Source organism: Bos indicus x Bos taurus, chromosome 24, assembly GCF_003369695.1.
Source record: "Bos indicus x Bos taurus breed Angus x Brahman F1 hybrid chromosome 24, Bos_hybrid_MaternalHap_v2.0, whole genome shotgun sequence".
Lineage (NCBI taxonomy): Eukaryota > Metazoa > Chordata > Mammalia > Artiodactyla > Bovidae > Bos > Bos indicus x Bos taurus.
In genome coordinates this window covers 61,039,822-61,060,809 of record NC_040099.1, presented here as the reverse complement: position 1 = coordinate 61,060,809, position 20,988 = coordinate 61,039,822, and the positions used below count along the sequence as shown (strand labels likewise).

Here is a 20,988-nt window from a genome sequence, read left to right as displayed (position 1 = left end):
TATCAAATCAGACTGAGAATTTAACATTAGTATATGACAACATCCTATGAAGTTTTTGGGGTAAAGACAGCCCACAATACTGTGCCTACTCCTCCTGCTGATCCGTGGGTATAATTCCCCAGCCAGTGGATCTGGACCGACTTCAGAGATAGGCCTAACCAGGAGGATGGGATGGAAAGCCATTCTGGAATGGCCGAGATAGGTCATAGAAGTCTTGCCGCTGGACCTCTGGGAACACTTGCTCTGGGACCCCAGGCCTATAGGAACAGTGGTTCCCCGGAGACGCCGCGCCATAGACATGCATAGAGAGGAAAGGCGAGAGAGGCCCACAGCCGCCAGCTGTGTGCCCAGACATTCTGCAGCAGACACAAGTCACTCTTGCTGTTAGCTCCCTGTCTGAATTCCTGGCCCACAGAATTATGAGACACAACACTAAGAAAAAAAGTGTTATTGTTGCTTTAAGTCACTAAGTTTGGAGGTAATCTGTTACAGTTCTACATGGTAAATTCTCTTTAAATAACCAGGGTTGTACCTCAAGTATATGCTATTATCTAAGCAAGATTCATAGAAAGTCTTTCTTTGAATGTCAGAATATGATTCACTATTAGAAACACTACTAAGATGTCAAATTTCATCTATTTTGGTAGAAGAGGGAAGAAGCTCAGGCGAAGATATGAACTATTTACTGTCTGTCTCTTCAATTGAGAGGATGTGGGGGAAAGGCAGACATCTGTCTCATCTTTCCTCAGTGAAAACAGTGTAACCCAACCCAAAGGAAAGTCCTGAATCAACCTAGAGCATCTGATAAAGGGTAAGTTCTGGTGGGAGAGAAATGTGGATGCCAAATGTATTCAAGTTATGTCGCAAAGAACAAAATCGACCCAACAGGGCAGAAAGGAGGGAGACCAGTGAGTCAGCAGCTTAAAAACAGTTTGCCATGATTTCTGCTATGACCGTGGACTCACTCCCTATGTAACTTACTGTTTAACTAGAAATGTGTGGAAAAGATGATTCAGCAAGACAAGTGTGGCAGATTCACTATGTTAAAAGTGTGGGTAAATGCGCTCTAGTCACTGAAAGTGGGGGAAGGACTAAGCTATGCACTGACCCCGTGTCCACACCCGGCCACCACAGCCCACAGCCCAGACCCAGCTCCCAGTTCTTCCCACGACGATTGGGTGAGCTGAGGGCCGGCACCTGTGTGACCACAGCAGGCATAGCTGGAGCTGGGTGGTCGAATAGGATGGAAGGGGGAAACTTGATTCACTGTAACTTTATGTGTGTTTGGGGGAACTCTGAATTTATTACAAAAAACAAAAAGCAAACATTAATATTGTCGACGTCATTGTCTTTTCTAGAGAACTGAACTTGCAGGATGCACGACTGGGGAAGAACTAGCAGAAAGAATGCTGATGTGGAAGCTGACCAGGGAGGCAGGGAGTGGAGAAGGAAAGAAGAGAGGCAGCCCTTTTACCCAGCAACAGCCTGACGTTTCCCTCATGAAGCACCCTGTGAGTTTCTGGACACAGTGGTAAAGAATCCGCCTGCCAAGAAAGGAGACACAAGAGACACAAGTTCGACCCCTGGATGGGGAAGACCCCCTGGAGGAGGAAATGGCAACCCACTCCTGTGTTCTTGCCTGGGAAATCCCATGGATGGAGGAGCCTGGCAGGCTACAGTCCATGGGGTCACAGAGTCAGACACGACTTAAGAGTCTGAACAACAACAAGGAGGTTGAATCAGGAACTGCTGCATCCCTGGGCTGGCAGCTCCCAGACCTTTAGATCCCCACTTTGCAAAAATGTTTCTGGGTGAGTTGAGGAGCACACACCCGTGAGCATGAGACCCAAAGGACCTACTGAGGCTGTGTCTCGCCTTCCCAGCCTGCGTAGAAGTGAGCTGCCCTCTCCTTTACAACCCCTCCCCACAGGAGACACCAGCGGGTCTTGCTGGGAGGTGAGCCCAGGACCCCGACAGCCAACGGCACTGCAGGGACTCCTAACTGAACTTCATCCCCAGAGAAGGGTTCTCCACCGAAATGCTCACAAAGCCTATGAAGGATCCTTGACAGAAAGTGACAGAAAGGTCAATGATGCTTAGTGTCAGGAAACACTCAATCAGGCCTTGTGTTTAACCCCACCAAGTACAAATGTCACCTTCCCCAAACCACCACCACCCCCCGTCAGCAGATAGCCTCTTCCCCGAGGACATCTTCTCCAAACACTTTGGCTCACACACGATCACGTTCTTCCTCCCAGGACCACTAGACAACTTAAAATCGTCTGATACCCAAAACAAAAATCAATCATACCGAGGAAACATTATGTTTCTTAACTATCCCAATTTAAACATTCCTAACAAGAAACATAAAAACCCCATACTTTTTAGGTTATAAAATTGTTCACTTGAGTGACCAAAAAGTTTTTAACTTTCAGATCATAAGCAAGATCACGTGTGTGCTCTGTCGTATCTGACTCTGTGACTCTTGGACTGTAGCCCACCAGGCTCCTCTATCCGTGGGATTTTCCAGGTAAGAACACTGGAGTGGGTTGCCATTCCCTTCTGGGGATCTTCTCGACCCAGGGATCGAACCTGCGTCTCTTTTGTCTCCTGCACTGACAGGCGGATTCTTGATCACTGTGCCAACTGGGAAGCCCCATAAGCAAGGTGCTGTACTTCAATTCCCTATCAGGCTCCCACCACCCCTCAAGCAAAGCACGAACTGGAGAGCAGCCCTAGACAGCAATAACTACAGCAACCCCAATAAGAAGACAGCTTGTAACTTGTGACTTTTTTCATCCTATCAAAACATCACCCATAGGTTTGCAAAACGTGCATCAGCCTCACACACAAAAGTTTAGTTAACTTAACGAGTAGAGTAAGCATGACCTGATTTTGAAAGAATAATTAATAAGCACAACTATTCAGCATTCACTCATTGAAGCTTCAGTTCAAATCTATACTGGTCCATGCTTTCTATCTAAACAAACAATTCCTTGTACTATTTCCAAAACAACTGCGCCTATCTACATTGTGCACATATACTGTGTGGCTGCAAATAGCAAAGCAGCTGATACTTCATCAAGACCAAGGGAAAAAAAATCACTGCCTGATGCACTCTGTCTTACAGTAATGAATCATAATGGTATTTTTCAGAGCACTATTTGAAATATTCTAAGGGTAGGAAATTTTGACTGAGCACTTATGATATATGCAACGCTGACCGAAAAAAAAAAAAAAAGAAATGTGATACCTAAGTCTTTGTGGAACCTCTAAGATTGACCTTCCCTCCTGGATTTTAAGTTAAAAATCATTCAAAGTAAAATTTAAAAAAAAAAAAACAGAAAAAAAAATCACAGGATAAGTACCAAAATTGTAACAGAGAATATACAGGCTATTGGAAGGCAGAGGCAGCAAAGTCTTCCAAGATTACCACAAGGACAATTCCAAACACCACCACACAAGAGGTGACAGCATGAGTCAGCCTTGAATAAAACCACAGACCATGAGCAGGAGGAGCAGGAGACGGCGTGTGAGTCCCGAGACCCACCGGAAACCAGGGTGAGCAGGAGGAGCGGGAGGCGGCGTGTGAGTCCCGAGACCCACTGGAGACCAGGCCCCACCGGTCGCCACAAGCACACGTGGTGCGAGGGACACTGCTTCAGGAAGTGGGGCCTGGCAGTGGTGTCAGCAGCTAAGAGGTGGGAGTCTGAAAGGGTTAACAAGGATGTGAAAAGGGTAGATTCAGCTTATGAAGGAGAAAGGATTAAGGTTACCAAGCAAATAAGAGTGACCAGAAACGTAATGGAACCACTGAGAAAACTGGATGAGTTTGGAAGATGTCTTTTATTTATTTATTTTTTTAACAAATCAGTGATGCATTCTTTTCACACATATGAATGTAAAGGGACAGTTAACGTTTCAGGAAGACATACAAATTCTCACCTGCTCTCACTGCAAACCAGTTTCTTTAATTTGACCCTCAAGCTCCTATGCAACCCAACCCCTGTTTTCTCTTAAAGCTTCTGTATTTCTGTTCATCCACTGCAATCAAACTGCGCTATCCACTCTTGGAACCGCCCACAGATGAGCTGACCTATCTCCCGCGTATTCACCAAGTGTTTCATGTAGGTTGTTGTGTTCATCTTCAAGCAGTTCTTTGCATAAATGGTGAGAGGATCCCTATTCTATTCAGAGAAGTCTGAAACTTGGAAAGACCAAACAACTTGCCAGAGTGATCTCAAATTACCTCCTGAATGAGCATTAAACATGCCTAATGAACTGAGACATTTCGAAGGGCATTAAACCAAGTGTTCTCTGGAGCACAGGAAGAGCACAAGGAGAAGGACGACTGTGCGCCCAGCAACTGTCGCACCTGAAACACAACACCCGCCTAAGCACAGCCCTCTGGAGTGACTGTTTACACAGCCCGGATGAAGGCGACTTGTGTGACAAAGCACTCTGTGAGGAACAGGAGCCCTGTGACGACATGGTCCTCCGTGATGGAAGAGAGAGTTGATCAAAGTGAAGCTCAGTCTGCTTTGAGGGTAGTGCAGGCTTTATTTGCTTTTGTTAAAAAAAAAAAAAAATTAAGCTACTTATTACTCAGGAAGATCAAAAATATTAAACAGTTTTAAAAACCAGCCAATGTATAGCTTCTTTAAAAAAGTATAAAAAAGTTAAATTATTTATGGATTCCAGTCTGTACCCTGAAATAAATGAAAAAATTATATAACTTAAAAGAACTGCAAAATATCTTTGAAGAGTTAATCACTCAGTCCTGTCAGACTCTTCACAACCCTATGGACTGTAGCCCATCAGGCTCCTCTGTCCACAGAATTCTCCAGGAAAGAATACTGGAGTTGGTAGCCACTCCCTTCCCAGGGCATCTTCCTAACCCAGGGATGGAACCCACGTCTCGCATAGCAGGAGGATTCTTTACCATCTGAGCCCTTTACATTACCCTAACTAAATGTGAAAAAAATTTAAGTAGATTACATTTGCAAGGGAGTTCATGATAACCCAAATTGAAACTATGTATTTTCTCCATTCCCATCCCCAAATCCAATACGGGGAAAATACATATTTTAATCATCTGTGACCCAGAGAAATGCTTCCTTTGGGCTTATCTGTAGCTTATCAGATCTTAACAACATAAGAACTAACAAAGTTATCTGAAATGTATCTCACCCACCAGCTTAATTAATTACCTTCTTGGAACACCAATTTAGAGATATGGTAATAGAGAATATTTTCTATATTACTATAGTCTATAGTATTTTCTCAGAGAAGGCAATGGCACCCCACTCCAGTACTCTTGCCTGGAAAATCCCAGGGACGGAGGAGCCTGGTACGCTGCAGTCCATGAGGTTGCTAACAGTCGCACATGACTGAGTGACTTCACTTTCACTTTTCACTTTTATGCACTGGAGAAGGAAATGGCAACCCACTCCAGTGTTCTTGCCTTGGAGAATCCCAGGGATGGCTGCTGTCTATGGGGTCGCACAGAGTTGGACACAACTGAAGCGACTTAGCAGCAGCAGCAGCATAGTATTTTCTATACTATACCATATAGACTTTTTATTAAGGAAAAAAAAAGAAAACCTATTCCTGAAAACAATTTATGTAGCAATCTGAATGGCTGCATCTTAGTGGAAAAGAAAAGGCACTGAATATCATTCTCAAAGAATTTGTGCTCAAGACAATTTGAATCATTTTGTCTCCCTAATGCAAACACCACAACCTTAAAGAGATGTTGTTGTTCCCATTTCACAGATAAGACTGAGGCTCAGCCATGAAATTCAAAGATGCTTGCTCCTTGGAAGAAAAGCTATGACCAACCTAGACAGCATATTAAAAAGCAGAGACATTACTTTGCCAACAAAGTCTAATCAAAGTGATGGTTTTCCCAGTATTCACGTATGGATGTGAGAGCTGGACCATAAAGAAAACTGAGTGCCAAAGAATTAATGTTTTTGAACTGTGGTGTTGGAGAAGACTATTGAGAGTCCCTTGCACAGCAAGGAGATCAAACCAGTCCATCCTAAAGGAAATCAGTCCTGAATATTCATTGGAAGCAGTGATGCTGAATCTCCAATACTTTGGCCACCTGATGTGAAGAACTGACTCATTGGAAAAGACCCTGATGCTGTGGAAGATTGAAGGCAGGTGAAGAAGGGGATGAAAGAGGATGAGATGGTTGGACAGCATCACCAAATTGATGGACATGAGTTTGAGCAAACTTTGGAAGTTGGTGATGGACAGGGAGGCCTGGCGTGCTGCAGTCCATGGGGTCACAAAGACTTGGACACAACTGAGCAACTGAAGTGAACAACACAATTCCTGCCCCATCCCCGCCCCCCCACACACACAAAAAAACCCCACAAAAACTGACAAAAGGTCAATTTATAAATATATATTACATTAGCTAATTTGCAGAGTTCTTATGGCAGAAATTGAAGAGGAACTAAAAAGTCTGTTGATGAAAGTGAAAGAGGAGAGTGAAAAAGTTGGCTTAAAGTTCAACATTCAGAAAATGAAGATCATGGCATCTGGTCCCATCACTTCATGGGAAATAGATGGGGAAACAGTGGAAACAGTGTCAGATTTTATTTTTGGGGGTTCCAAAATCACTGCAGATGGTGACTGCAGCCATGAAATTAAAAGACGCTTACTCCTTGGAAGGAAAGTTATGACCAACCTAGATAGTATATTGAAAAGCTTAGATATTGCTTTGCCAACAAAGGTCCGTCTAGTCAAGCCTATGGTTTTTCCAGTAGTCATGTATGCATGTGAGAGTTGGACTATAAAGAAAGCTGAGCACCGAAGAATTGATGCTTTTGAACTGTGGTGTTGGAGAAGACTCTTGAGAGTCCCTTGGACTGCAAGGAGAGCCAACCAGTCCATCCTAAAGGAAATCAGTCCTGGGTGTTCATTGTAAGGAGTGATGTTGAAGCTGAAACTCCAATACTTTGGCCACCTCATGCGAAGAGTTGATTCATTGGAAAAGACTCTGATGCTGGGAGGGATTAGGGGCAGGAGGAGAAGGGGACGACAGAGGATGAGATGGCTGGATGGCATCACCGAATCGATGGACATGAGTTTGAGTGAACTCCGGGAGTTGGTGATGGACAGGGAGGCCTGGCATGCTGCAATTCATGGGGTCGCAGAGAGTCGGACACGACTGAGCGACTGAACTGAACTAATGGTATATTAACTTACAGTGTGAGTGAGATTTTCCTGAATTCTTCTTGACTCAGAAAACCACCACTGAGAAAAATTAAGTAACTGGGGGTGGATACCCAATAGCTGCCATTTGCTATGAAAATAATTACTGCTGAACTGTGATCTAAAAGCCTCTCCCAGAAGGCATTTAATAGCTGAACTGCTTTTATTCCTCGATGCAGCCAAAACAACCTAAAATTTCCTGTAAAAGTCATGACTAGCTCTACTCCCTACTCTCAGTTTGTAGATGCTACACTCACTTCTCTTCAGCACCTTCCAAAGAAAGTTTAACTTTCATTAATAATTGCTAACACTTATTGAAAATCATGTACTAGACATCATTCCACAAGTACTCATTCATTTAAACCTTGCAATCTAACGTAAGTACTATTATTATCCCTCCAATAGGAGTGAAAAAAGCCTTCTCAGACAGTGCCCACTGCTCAGGGACCCAAGTCATTGTAAGAGCTCCCAGCAGTGGACAACAAATTAAATAAAGGTTTTATTACTGTGAGCAGTGGAGTTGTTCTTTTCAAATGTCATTTTTGGAAAGCATCTTTTTAGGGCCTAATCCAACAACAGCTGACATTTGGACACGAACCTCCCCAGTCTCATTTCAGTTCAGAGCTCTCACTAGGATTCTGACTGCCACAGACACATCCGTTATCCAGGACAGGAGCACTTATTTCCAAAAAAGCACTCTTTCCAAAAGAGTTTTCTTTTTTATGTCCTAACACTACCAGTATGTTATCTGTATTATTAAAATTAGTTGAGGTACTTGTTTTGTCAAGTACAATATATCTAATTAACCTATGCTATGAAAAAGTAACAATTTTGCCAAGTTTTCCTTTTAAGTATCTTCACTGATCTTTTTTTAAAGGACACATAGTCACATTTTTGTGTCTGAGTTCAAATAACACTGAAAGCTATTTGCTATACTACTAATAACATAAAAGTTCAGTTTCTATCTTTAATTCAAATATTAGCACTATTTGCCAAACAATTAACTTTTGAGGATACTGAAAACAATCTCCAGAGAAACAAGGCCATACCAACAACATTAACCACTAACAACTATTCAGTTCAGCCGCTCAGTCGTGTCCGACTCTTTGCGACCCCATGAATTGCAGCACGCCAAGCCTCCCTGTCCATCACCAACTCCCGGAGTTCACTCAAACTCATGTCCATCGATTCGGTGATGCCATCCAGCCATCTCATCCTCTGTCGTCCCCTTCTCCTCCTGCCTCCAATCCCTCCCAGCATCAGAGTCTTTTCCAATGAGTCAACTCTTTGCATGAGGTGGCCAAAGTATTGGAGTTTCAGCTTCAGCATCAGTCCTTCCAAAGAACACCCAGGACTCCTTGCAGTCCAAGGGACTCTCAAGAATCTTCTCCAACACCACAGTTTAAAAGTATCAATTCTTTGACGCTCAGCTTTCTTCACAGTCCAACTCTCGCATCCATACATGACAGCCAGAAAACCATAGCCTTGACCAGACGGACCTTTGTTGGCAAAGTAATGTCTGTGCTTTTTAATATGGTATCTAGGTTGGTCGTAACTTTCCTTCCAAGGAGTAAGCGTCTTTTAATTTAATGGCCGCAATCACCACCTGCAGTGATTTTGGAGCCCAAAAAAATAAAGTCTGACATTGTTTCTCCATCCATTTCCCATGAAGTGATGGGACCAGATGCCATGATCTTAGTTTTCTGAATGTTGCGCTTTAAGCCAACTTTTTCACTCTCCTCTTTCATGGTAATTTTAGCTCTTTTCATCTTTGTGTTACTAACTGGGGGCTAAACCTCCAGAACTAGAGGATCCATTTTCATAAACAGAGGGTCTTTAGTAAGTATGCAAAGACAGGAAACAAAGATAGGGGCTGTCTTTCATCTTTTCAATGAAACAGTAACAAGACTAGTATCTTTTAAAAACACTTGATCATGGACTTCCCTGGTAATATCTGACTGCCAATTCAGGGGACATGGGCTCCATCCGTGATCCGGGAAGATCCCACATGCAGTGGAGCAACTAAGCCTGTGTGCCACAACTACTGAGCCCTCGAGCCCAGAGCGTTTGCTCTGCCACAAGAGAGCTGCCACAATGAGAAGCCCATGCACCACAACTAGAGCAGCCCCTGCTCACTGCTACCACAGAAAGCCTGCGCCTCAAGGAAAATCCAGCACAGCCAAAAAACAAAAACTTAATCATTAAGTATGTAATTTAAAAACACATTCATTTTTTGCTGCTATTGCTAACACATCATTTATACCTTGTGTTCCTAATAGTAAAGGGCCCATTTTAATACCAGTTTTTTTCAGCTATGCTATACATGCAGTACTTCATTTCATTAACAATGACACGCATCAATCACACAAATTTCCTAGGACATTTTTGTGAGTAATTTTCACTACTGCCAACTGGGCTAGTTGTTGAATTTTATGCCAGTGATTGGCAATTCACTGCAGCTATGATGAACATGAACTTCACCCGTAAGTCTCCTAAAAGCAAGGCCAACATTTAAGTTATAATCCTATGTAACATTTACTCTGAAAACGTCCAAATCATGTAGCAAAACTCTAGAAATGCTTCTTTTAAAAATAAAAATATACTTGTTAAATCTCTATTATTCTAAAATGACCTACTTAGTAGTAAGCTCTAGTAGTATTTGTGAACTTGCCACTTTTACTGACATCGTGACTACCTTATGCCACTAAACCAACAGTTGCTGAGCCTGGGTCAGCTTGAAAGCATACGGCTAGAATTAAAATTCGCACTGCAATACAAGTTCTACCGGTAAATGTCCTTAGTTTTTAAAATTTTAACGAGAAACTGCAGCATATTATGAATTGGATACAAATCCTGAAAGAGCCAGGAACACTATTCTGGGCTAGTATGCTCTAAGAGAAAGTTAAAAGAAAATTAGTTCTACTTCATCCATTTATTGATAGTATGGATGACATTTGAGTAAGTAGAGAAATAGTATTACTGGGCAATTAAAAAGTTACAACGATAGGCCTAAAAGGTTACTTCCGGGCAAAAGCTGCCAGGATACCCGCCTCTGCCAGTCCCAGAGCAAATCCTCCCCACGGCTCTTAGCCGACCCCGGTCCCCACCTCGCCCAACTGACGCCAAAGGGAACCCCCAGCGCCCCCGCAAGGCGGCGCAGCGCACCTCCGGGGGCGGGGCCAGCGCCGGTCACGTGGGCGGCGCCCGGCCGCCATCTTGCAGGGCGGGGGAGGGGCGGGGCCCCGCGGACACCCCACCCCCGCCCCCGCCGGTCCTCGGCGGCGCGTGCCCGCGCGGCCCTCGGGCGCGAGCCCCGGCGCCTCGCTGCGGACTCCGGGGTGGGCCCTCCCTCTCCAGGCAGCCGCGGCCAAGACCGCGAGCGGTGAGGCTGAAGTGTAGAGACCCCCCGTGAGCCGCCTCTCGGGGCAGCCTGGCAGCAGGAAGACCCACGGGCACGTCCTCCGGGGCCAGAAGCGGCCACGGCTGAGGGGCTCGGAGTCCCGCTGACAAGCGAAGTGTGGGGCAGCAGCAGCCGAGTAAGACGGGGTGATCTGTCACGGCAACCTTCAACCACGGGAGAGGAAACGCTCACCAGGCCACCGACGTCCACAAATGGCGTTCAGTGTCACCTGTAGGCGTGTGCCCCGTGATCGACCCCCGCTCCCACGGACGGTCACGACACAGGCACCGTCTGAGAAGTAACGATGCGCTCAAACTCGCGGCAGCATGCCCAGCCTCACTGTCCACTCTTTCCGGCACTCACTGGTGGCCAGAAAAGGCCACACGCCGCGGTCAACATAAAAATGTCACTGCTGTGCTCTGAACGCATCTCTCCCCTTATCTCGTCCCCTTGGAACACTCGCATTATAAGCAAAATTTAAAGGGGGAAAAAGCATCACTGCAGTTAAAACCATTAGTCGGTTACCCTTGTTGGAATGATAAGAAAGGAATAATATAAACTGCTCCACTATGAGACATTTTCATTGTATCTACACGCTAAAGTTATCTTTACAATATATACAGGAATTTTGGGGGGTAGGATATATAAGTACTGCTTTGGAGTTCAGGCTTGCTTCTTTAAACCTGATGGGCACATAGGATTTTTTTGGAATTAGTAAGTAGGCTGAAGAGTGCAGTATACACAGTTGCATGCTATGTAAATAGACACGGAATATTTCATGCTCGCCAAAATTCTGGGTACTAGTATTACTACGTCCCAGTTTGATACAGTTTGTCCTAAAGTGGGTTAGTCACTTCACTGAAGCCTCCTTTTTAAAAGGAGGGGCTCAGCCTAGATTATCACTAAATCCTTTCCAGGTCCCAGGTTCCTTTGATTCTATGGGTATTGAGTCCACACAGCCATTGCAGAGATAGAATGCCCAGTTTTAGTCTGAATGACAGCAGATATATAAGCTGAAAGAACTTTCAAGCAAGGAATGAAAAAAATCTCGCTTTCCAATATATCATCCTGGAGATCTCCTAAACTGAAAAACATGGCATCCAAATAAATACTTTTTAAATAATCGTGAACCACGAAAATAAACTTACTGTACAGTCTTTAAATGAAAGCTATTTGCTCCATTAAATTGTCACACTCAAGGGCTTTATGCTGGGCCTAGACTATTGCTTTCGTGGCCTTATAAAATTTTCTTTCATGTTTGCGACAAGGGACTTACTTTGTCTCATCTACTACATTTTGGCGTTCAGTAACTTTTTGGAAACCATTTATGCTTTCAGTAAAGGCCCCACAAACATCCCCGGACCCAAACGTGTAGACACGACTCAAACCCGTTAGAAGCCGGACTAGCCGGGGGTAAAGGGCACCAGAACCGCCCGAGGGGACGTTTCCCTGCCCAGACAACCTGGCCGAAGACCTAACTGATTTGAGTCATTTCGCAGCTCTGACTCTTTTTCTGAGAACCTCAAGTTCTCTGAGCAGGAGCCAAAAGAGCCAACGACCCGCTTTACCTCAAGCCACCGCGGAGCGCGCCGGGAGCGCGTCTGGGGCCGCCTCCCCCGGGGGGCGAGCTGGGCCTCGGGACGCGCGGGCGGAGCACCAGGCGGCGGGGCGGCGGCCGGCCCGGGCTCCGCAGCCCCGACGGAGGTGTCGGGGCCGAAAGGTCCCGGGAGCCCGCGTCCGAGGGCCGGGCTGAGACCGGGCTTCCGGGGCAACCCCGGCGGGACGAGACTTCCAGAGCATTCTGTTATGGCGGGTGCTCGTGTGTGTGTGGGGGTGTGTGTGTGTGTGTGTGTGTGTGTGAGGGGAGTGGGGCTGAGCGGCCCGGCCGAACGCACATGAGTCCGGGGCCGGAGTCAGGGTCGGCCCGGCAGGGGGGCGTCCGGGAGCCGGGCGCGGAGGCCGCGGGGACCGCCGCGCGGGTGTCGGGAGGCCGGCGAGCCTTACCTGGGCCCGGGCGCCGGCCAAGTGGCTCGGCGCCGCCTCTACGTCCTCGGGGCCCCCGCGGAGCGCGGCGCGGAGCCTCTCCAGGTGCTCCCTCAGGGTGACGCGCTGGTGGAAGGAGAAGGCCGGGTGCAGCGAGGCCATGGTGAAGAGCAGCAGCAGTTCCTCCTGGGCCCTGAGCCCCAGCCCGCCGCCCGGCCGGGGCGCGGCGCCGCCGCCTTCCGGGCCGGAGCCGTCTTTCTCGGCGTCCTCCTCCTCGCCGCCGCCGTCCTCCTCACCGCGCTGGTCCTCCGCGCTTCCCCGCGAGCCCTCGCCCCGGGCCGCGCGCAGGCTCCGGAGCACCGCGTCCACCTGGGGCAGGAGGCGGTGCAGGCGGCCGGCGGCCTCGCGGTTCTCCGAGCCCAGCAGCGCCAGGTAAACGATCAGGCGCGAGCGCACGGCGGGCTCTCGGAAGTCGGCCAGCGGGCCGGGGTCCGAGAGGCCGTTGGCCTTGGCCTCCGAGTCGCGCAGGTAGTGGTAGTCCTTGCGCGCCAGGTCCTCCAAGCACGAGCCGAGGAAGCGCAGCTCCAGCGGGTTACACAGGTCCAGCAGCCCGCACATAAACTCCAGACGCTGCGCTGAGCCCAGCACCATCCCGAACCACTCGTACACCCGCTCCTGCTCGCGCAGCGCCGCCGCCGCGGGCCCCGCGCCGCCGCCCGGCATGCCCACCCCCGCCGCCGCCCCGCCAGCAACAGGCGGCCCGAGCCCCCGAGACGGCGGCGGCGGCGGCGGCAGCGGGGGGCCCCGCGGCGCGCCCGAAGGCGGCGGCGGCGGCGGCGGGGGGCGGCAGTCGCGGCGGCGGCGCGGAGGCGCCTTCGCGCCCGGCCGCGCGTCTGCCTCTGGCTCCTCAGCCTCGGGCGGCGGCTCCGCGGGGTGCGTCGGTTTCAGCGGCAGCTTCATCCTCAGCATCCTCGGCTACAGCGGCGCGGACATGCGAGCGGGGGCAGGAGGGCGGGGCCGGGGGCGGGGCGGGGGCCGCGGCAGCGGCGGGCAGCCGTCAGGAGCAGGGCCCCTCCATGCCGCCGGGGCCGGGCCGGGCCGGGGGCGGGTCTCGGCCGGCGCGGGCGGCCGCGGGCGGTGTCTTCCCCGGCCGGGGGCGGGGCTGCTCGCGGCGGCTCCTCCCCCCTGGGCTCCACACAGCCTCTGGGAGCCCGGGCGCGGTCGGGAGCAAGCTAGCGAGCGTGTCCTCCGTCCGCCTCCCTCTCTCTGGTCGTCCGCGCTGGGCCGGGCCGGCGGCGCCTGAGCTGTCCCCTCGCGAGCCGATGCGGACCGGGCGGCGGCGACAAGAGGAGGAGCGGCCGGGCGGGCGGAGACGCTTGCGGGCTCCGCGCAGGCGCTTCAGCCAATCAGCAGCCCGAACGGCTGGTTGCGCGAGTCTCCCCGCCCCCAAGGCACGCCCCCTCCGGGAGGCCACGCCTAACCGCCCTGCGGCCGCCTTCCCTGCCAGCGGCTCCCGCGCGGTCCCGGCGTCTGGCGGTGACCCGGGGTCGGGGGCGGCCCGCGTGCGAGAGCCGCGCGCGGCCCACGGCGCGGGGCCCGTTAGGGGGCCGCACCTTCTCCGGCCTCCGGCGCGGCTTCTGATTCCCGACGCAGTGCCGCCGCCCCGGGCGGGCCGCCGCCCCTGGCGCCGTTCGGCTCCCGTCGCGGCCGCGCGGGACGCTTCCCGGAGCCGGGCTCCCTCTGGAGGGGGCGCGCCGGCCCGACCTCCGCGGGTGTCAGGAGGTCAGTGCGCGGGCCCTGCCGCCGCGGCTCTGCCGCCCCGTGTCCGGTCTGCTCCGCGGGCGGGCGCCCACGCGGAGGGCGGCCCTGGGCTCAGGGCCCTCCCGACCCGGGCAGCACCGCGGCCCCGGGCCCAACGTTCTGTAACGGTCTTTGGGAATTATTGCCGCGACAGTTACCAAAGCCCCGTGGAGCCACCATCTTCGGGGGCCTGTCCTATTAGCTACATGACGTTTCTGTGCCTGACGCTAGCATTTTGAATTCCTGTGCCCCTGAAAATTCTCTGTGACTTGAGGAACTGACTTTTTTTTTTTTTTTTTTAAGTTTTTGTTACGTTTTTAAGGTTGGAAGATCTTTCTTGCTCTCACTGTTGCTTTAAAAAAAATAGTTTATAATATAACACCCAGCTGGATCTTTTGAGGGTTAATTTTTAAAAGGTGGGACTAAAAAACCCTTCAGGTTTTAAATTAGGAAGTCCTACTACAGCTGTGTAATGGCAGGATGTAAAAAAAAAAAAAAGAATCACTTTTTCCGAATCTCTTCCTGAAAATATTTGAACATCTGTTGGTAGAGCATATGCTGAGCCCTCTTTACAATTTTATGCCCTAAGAAGCTAATTTATAATTCAATAAAAGGTTGAACTTAAGCCTGAATCAGCTTCAGCGATAAAATGGGGAGACAGTTGTTTTCAACACACTTGCTGCTACTGCTGCTAAGTCGCTTCAGTCGTGTCCGACTCTGTGCGACCCCATAGACGGTAGCCCACCAGGCTCCCTTGTCCCTGGTATTCTCCAGGCAAGAACACTGGAGTAGGTTGCCATTTCCTTCTCCAATGCATGAAAGTGAAGTCGCTCAGTTGTCAACACACTTGAGAAGATGTCAAATATATAAAAGCCATTCTTCCTGTACTTTGCTATTTCCTTGTGTTCTTTAGGTGTCGTCTAAAATCATGATGAGGAGAAAACTTTGCAGGAACATTTATTACAATCCTTGCCCCTTTGCTGTCAACTTCAAGTGTCTTGGAATTTTCTGTCTTATCATTTGTGAAGCTTAGGGTGACATACTTCAGGCAACCAATAATAACCTTGCTAGATATTCACAGGTCCATAGTGAGTCACCTGTCTAGATCCTTGGAGATGATTTTTACATGTGATCCAGGCATATGGTCTTTACATTTTCCTTGGCAACAAGAAGCCATTTGGTATGAACTCTCCGTAATACTTGATCCATAAATTTGGGTCTGAGTTCAGATTTATAATCAGTAATGATTACTTTTGTTCTTCTATCTTTGGCCCATATTAGAAAATGCAACAACATGCACTGTGCTTTAATGCTTCTGGTTATCATCCATTGGCTGGACGGTTTGCTACTTACGCCCCAGTACATTGTTGCAGAGCTCTCTCCATGCCGCTGCTCATTAGAGCCAGCTACAGTGTTTTTTTCCCACCCTGTAGTGAGAATACATCTTCAGTGAAGAGTGATGTACTAGGGACTTCCCTGGGGGTCCAGTGGTTAAGAATCCACCTGTCAATGCAGGGGACACAGATTCAACCCCTGGTCTGGGAAGACTCCACATATGGGGCGCAGCAACTAAGCCGTCCAGTCTAAACTGCTGAGCCCGTGCACTTAGCCCATGCTCTGCAGCAAGAGAAGCAGCCCTCCCCGACAATGAGAAGCCCACGTAGCGCAACTACAGCGTAACCCCTGCTGGTGCAACTAGAGAAAGCTCAGGCACAGCAACGAAGACCCAGCGCAGCCAAAAATAAAGTTTTAAAAAATAATGAAGTAGTTTGTAAAAAAAAAATAGAGTGATGTATTACAACAGGGAGGAGCCCAGATGTAAATCCCAGGATGAGGTGTAGGTGCATTTATTGGGGAAAAAAAAAAAACTATCCAGATAATTCTAATATGACATCCCGGGAAGGTATTCCTCCCACCAGGGCCTACCTATTGGGAACACTTGTTCTAGATTCTCTAGTGTTTTATATTTAATTATATATATATTTTATCAGTTCAGTTCAGTTCAGTCCCTCAGTCGTGTCTGACTCTTTGCGACCCCATGAATTGCAGCACGACAGGCCTCCCTGTCCATCACCAACTCCGGGAGTTCACTCAAGCTCACGTCCATCGAGTCGGTGATGCCATCCAGCCATCTCATCCTCTGTCGTCCCCTTCTCCTCCTGCGCCCAATACCTCTCAAATATATATTTATATATATATTCCCTATATAATCATTTAGATGGGCCAAATAATATTACTGTGGTAATAGTGGTTATGTGTTTGTATCCAGATCTTTCAGAGGAATATATCCTATAAAAGACATCTTTAAGGACATAAAGTGCTATTGTGTCTTGTTCCTAGATGATATTTAATGAATATTTAATATACTTTGTTTCTTTGTTTTGGGACTTCTGTGGTGGTCCAGTGGTTAAGACAATGAGTAGCAGGCATGGGTTCAATCCCTGTTTGGGGAACTAAGAGCCCACATGCCACTGCTTGGCCAAAAAAGAAAAAAATACTCTGATTTATTTGCCTCATTAATAATGAAATATGACGTACTGACATTATTGTCCAAATATTTATATGTACCCAGAAAACTGGTTTCTAGTTAAGGTTATACTTTGGATTAAGACACCAGCCAGTGGTTGAAGATTGAGGAAACTTTGCAATGCTTTTGCAATTGGGTTACTGCAAGAAATTTCACTAAAACCACAGTTAACTGGATGGTTCAAGGCAGACTGAAAAGGTATCAACCCCACATACAGAATGCCCAGATACAGCCACTTCTGCCATCTGGGGATACCTCAGGTGGCATCCTGCGACAGCTAAGTGGATCCATACCAGGAATCTGTGCTCTCTGTTTTTGTGAATTCTGGCTGCTTTGCCCCCCGCCCTTTATGCCTTCCCGTCTCCTCCCCTACAGTATAAGCACCGTAACGTCAGTGGCCATGTCGTATTCAGTTTTCTATTTTCACATCTGGCACTCAGTGGTGGTTACTAAATGTTTGTTGAGCAAACAATGAATGGATAATGCTCCAGGAACCAAAAGTAACCACTCCCAGCTCCTGGGGTCACCTGAACCCCTTTCATCTCTAGCAAGGAAGAGAAAACATCGGCGTTCCAACATTGCCAGGCTCGTCCTGAGAGTTCTTCTAACTGAACTGGCTGAGGTTACATGTCTGTTCCTGATCAGTCGTGGAACCAGAGAAGTGGAGGAAGCTTCTTCGGAACCATGCGGATCACCCAAAAGAAGCCTAGGGCTGTTGGAAAGAAGGAAACATGGGTGCTGGGGAAGCCACCCACCATGCGTCCCATGTCAGTACACTCACAATCTGTTGTTCTGATCACATAAGTTGTCATGGCTTTAAGGCACCTCAAAAACAAACTTCTGTTTAGTTAGGCTACATGTTTTCCTTTTGTTACATCACGCATTTAAGAGATTAAATATTAAATTGTCTTTAGAGATGACAGTTAAGCTGGTCTATAGGTCTTGCAAGCAACACGGGTAAATCATTGACATTTGACTTAAGGGAAAAAATTAGTGCATATTTAAAAGGATAAGCTTTTGGTAAGCTTTCTAAAAAATACCCAATATGACAGATTTGAGATAAAAAGAAATCCTCAGTGTTGATGCTGTGACAGCTGGAAGTCCATGCCCAACACAGGGTGTATGATACCTTTTCTCGAAGACCAGCATTGGGTAGAATTCGGAGTCTCCCTGGAGTTACCGTTCCACTTGTCAGCTTCTTAGGACCTTAGATTGACCAGGTGGCCTAAGTTCTCCCACTTGTACATCAAAACTTTTGAAGAAACCCTGAAATCCAACCATCTTTGGGGCCTGTCCAGACATAAATTTTATTTTAAAGTGGCTTGGTTTGGAAAATCCTCAGGCTGCTGATTTGTGTTAGAAATTAAGGAACTGGATGACCTGAGGCACTCGTGTGGTTCTTTGGTAACTTGGCAAATAGACCCTTTGCCCAATCGCTCAAAAAGGCAAGGGCTGTCCCTCCCCCAGTGAAGTCAAGTGAGAGTCACTCAGTTGTGTCCAGCTCTTTCTGATCCCATGTAGTCCATGGGATCCTCCAGGCCAGAATACTGGAGTGGGCAGCTTTTCCCTTCTCCAGGGGATCTTCCCAACCCAGGGATCAAACCCAGGTCTCTCACATTACAGGCGGATTCTTCACCAGCTGAGCCACAAGGGAAGCCTAAGCATACTGGAGTGGGTAGCCTATCCCTTCTCCAGTGGATCTTCATGGCCCAGGAATCGAACTGGGATCTCCTGCGTTGCAGGCGGATTCTTTACCAACTGAGCTATGAGGGAAGTCCCTCTCCCAACCCCACCAAAAAAGAAAAAACAGAACACTGCCTTCAAGGGACCTGTGGAAAGGTAGAACTGAATTCCTGGAAGGTTGACTTGCTAGATAGAAAAATAACCTCTGCTCCCGCAGTTTTCTCTGGAATAGAATTTGCTGAATTTATGACTTCTTATAGGGTAACATCATATTATTGGTGAGCCCACAAAGCTCCTCTGTCCATGGGATTTCCCAGGCAAAAATACTGGAGTGGGTTGCCATTTCATTCTCCAGGGGATCTTCCTGATCCAGGGATTGAATTCACGTCTCCTGCATTGGCAGATGGGTTCTTTACTATTGAGCCACCAGGGAAGCCCTAGATGGACAGTATTGTTTTGCAACCACCGAAAGCAATAACTGATCCAGGTATTTGCACCACTAGGTGCAAAGTTGTTAGGAAGCAAAACATTCGCAGGTCCTCAAAATAACACCTTACTTAATTAAAAGGGAAGAACGGTACTTTTCCACTGAAGGTCTGATGGCTGCCACCTTGACCTCGTGGTCACGATCAGCATCACCAATAACGAGACCGCCCAACATCGCTCCTCGTGGCATGGATGTCATGGAAAGTACACACTATTTGCGGTATTCTTCCCAAAATGTCTACACTGAATCCAATCATGGGGAAATGAGACAAAATCTGGACTGGGGGACCTTATAGACACCACCAGGCTTCCCTGGTGGCTCAGATGGTAAAGAATCTGCCTGCAATGCAGAAGACTGGGGTTCGACCTGGGTTCGATCCCTAGGTCAGGAAGACCCCCTGGAGAAGGGAATGGCTACCCACTGCAGTCTTCTTGGCTGGAGAATTCCATGGACAGAGGAGCCTGGTGGGCTTCAGTCTATAGCGTTGCAGAGTCTAACTTGACTGCATGACTAACACTCACTGTTCACAGAAGACACTGACCTGAATCACCCACAATATCAATGTCATGAAAGCAAACCCAGGCAGGTACTGCTGTATCCTAAAGAAAACTAGATAGACGTAACAACCAAATGCAATTCACGATCTATGATGGGATCATGATTTAAAAAAATAAAAAACTCAAAAAGACATTCTGGGAACAATTAGATAAATTTGAATATGGACTTCTTATTAGATATGGTTACTGTATCAATGCTAACTTTTTGGGGTGAGATAATGACATTGTAATTGTATAGAAAAATGTTTTCAGTTGGTTCATGCCAAAGTACTGAAGGTAGAAATGTCATCATACCTACAACTTAATTTTTTTTAAAATTGTATATAGAAAAATGAAGCAAATGTGACAAAATATCAACAACAGACCAATCTAGGTGAAGGGTATATAGGTGAACATTGTAAAATTTCACCTACTTTATTTGAAAAAAAAAAAAAAACAGCAATTGCAAATATACATCCATAGGATGAGTAAACAAAAAAATTTGCTAAACTTATGAATGGAGTTCAGCACACTTAAAGTTGCCTAATTAACTGGTTTTGTCAATGGGACAAAACATTAAAGTCCCTTTAAAACTATATCTAAAATAGAATAATAAGATTTGTAAAAGGAACACAGAAACTTAACAGAGAATGGTTTTTCTGAATTTGTTACCTCAGTATGTTGATCTTTCAAAAAATTGGAGAGTGAAGCTGGTTAGAATCAACTCAAAATGGCTTGCAGAGTCATGAGGTGTCCTCAGAGTCAGTCTATCAGTGCGTTCTGAAGGAAACCTGGGGCACAGCCAAAGGCCAGCAAGGTCATCTTTAGACAAACATTCCTGAAGAAGAGTGCAAAGCAATCACACTGGACCGAACTACATAGAGTCAGGAGGAAGCAGGAGGAGGATGGTTTTCGGTGTGGAGTGTATTATGATTAATCTTAATTAGTTAATTATGTGGTATCATCTGCCTTCTTTCGAACATGATTCAAGAGGGCTGCTCGTAATCTCAAAATAGGGGAAATGAGCTTCCCGGGTGGCAGTAGTGGTAAAGAATCTGCCTGCCAGTGCAGGAGACAGAAGAGACCAGGGTTCAATCCCTGGATTGGGAAGATCCCCTAGGGAAGGAAATGGCAACCCACTCCAGTGTTCTTGCCTAGAGAATCCCATGGACAGAGGAGCCTGGTGGGCTGCAGTCCATGGGGTCTCAAAGAGTCAGACACAACTGAAGTGACTTAGTACTTAGCACATGTATTTGTTAAAGCTGGTGCAGAACTTTCAATATCAGTAGCAATCGTATCCAGTATATATGACTTTTCCATCAATAGAAAGAGACTCTGTCCCGGA

At 47.7% G+C, this 20,988-nt stretch overlaps 1 protein-coding gene across 1 annotated transcript in view; it reads right to left on the bottom strand.

Annotated features, from left to right (window-relative positions):
* The window catches only part of ZCCHC2 (zinc finger CCHC-type containing 2), a 56,602-nt gene extending 42,981 nt beyond the window's left edge, over positions 1-13,621 (bottom strand). The window contains exon 1 of the mRNA XM_027525963.1: positions 12,632-13,621. Within this exon, the coding sequence (XP_027381764.1) occupies positions 12,632-13,579 (948 nt within the window). The 5' untranslated portion in view covers positions 13,580-13,621. The remainder of the gene's footprint in view (positions 1-12,631) is intronic.
* Between the last annotated feature and the right edge of the window lie 7,367 nt (positions 13,622-20,988).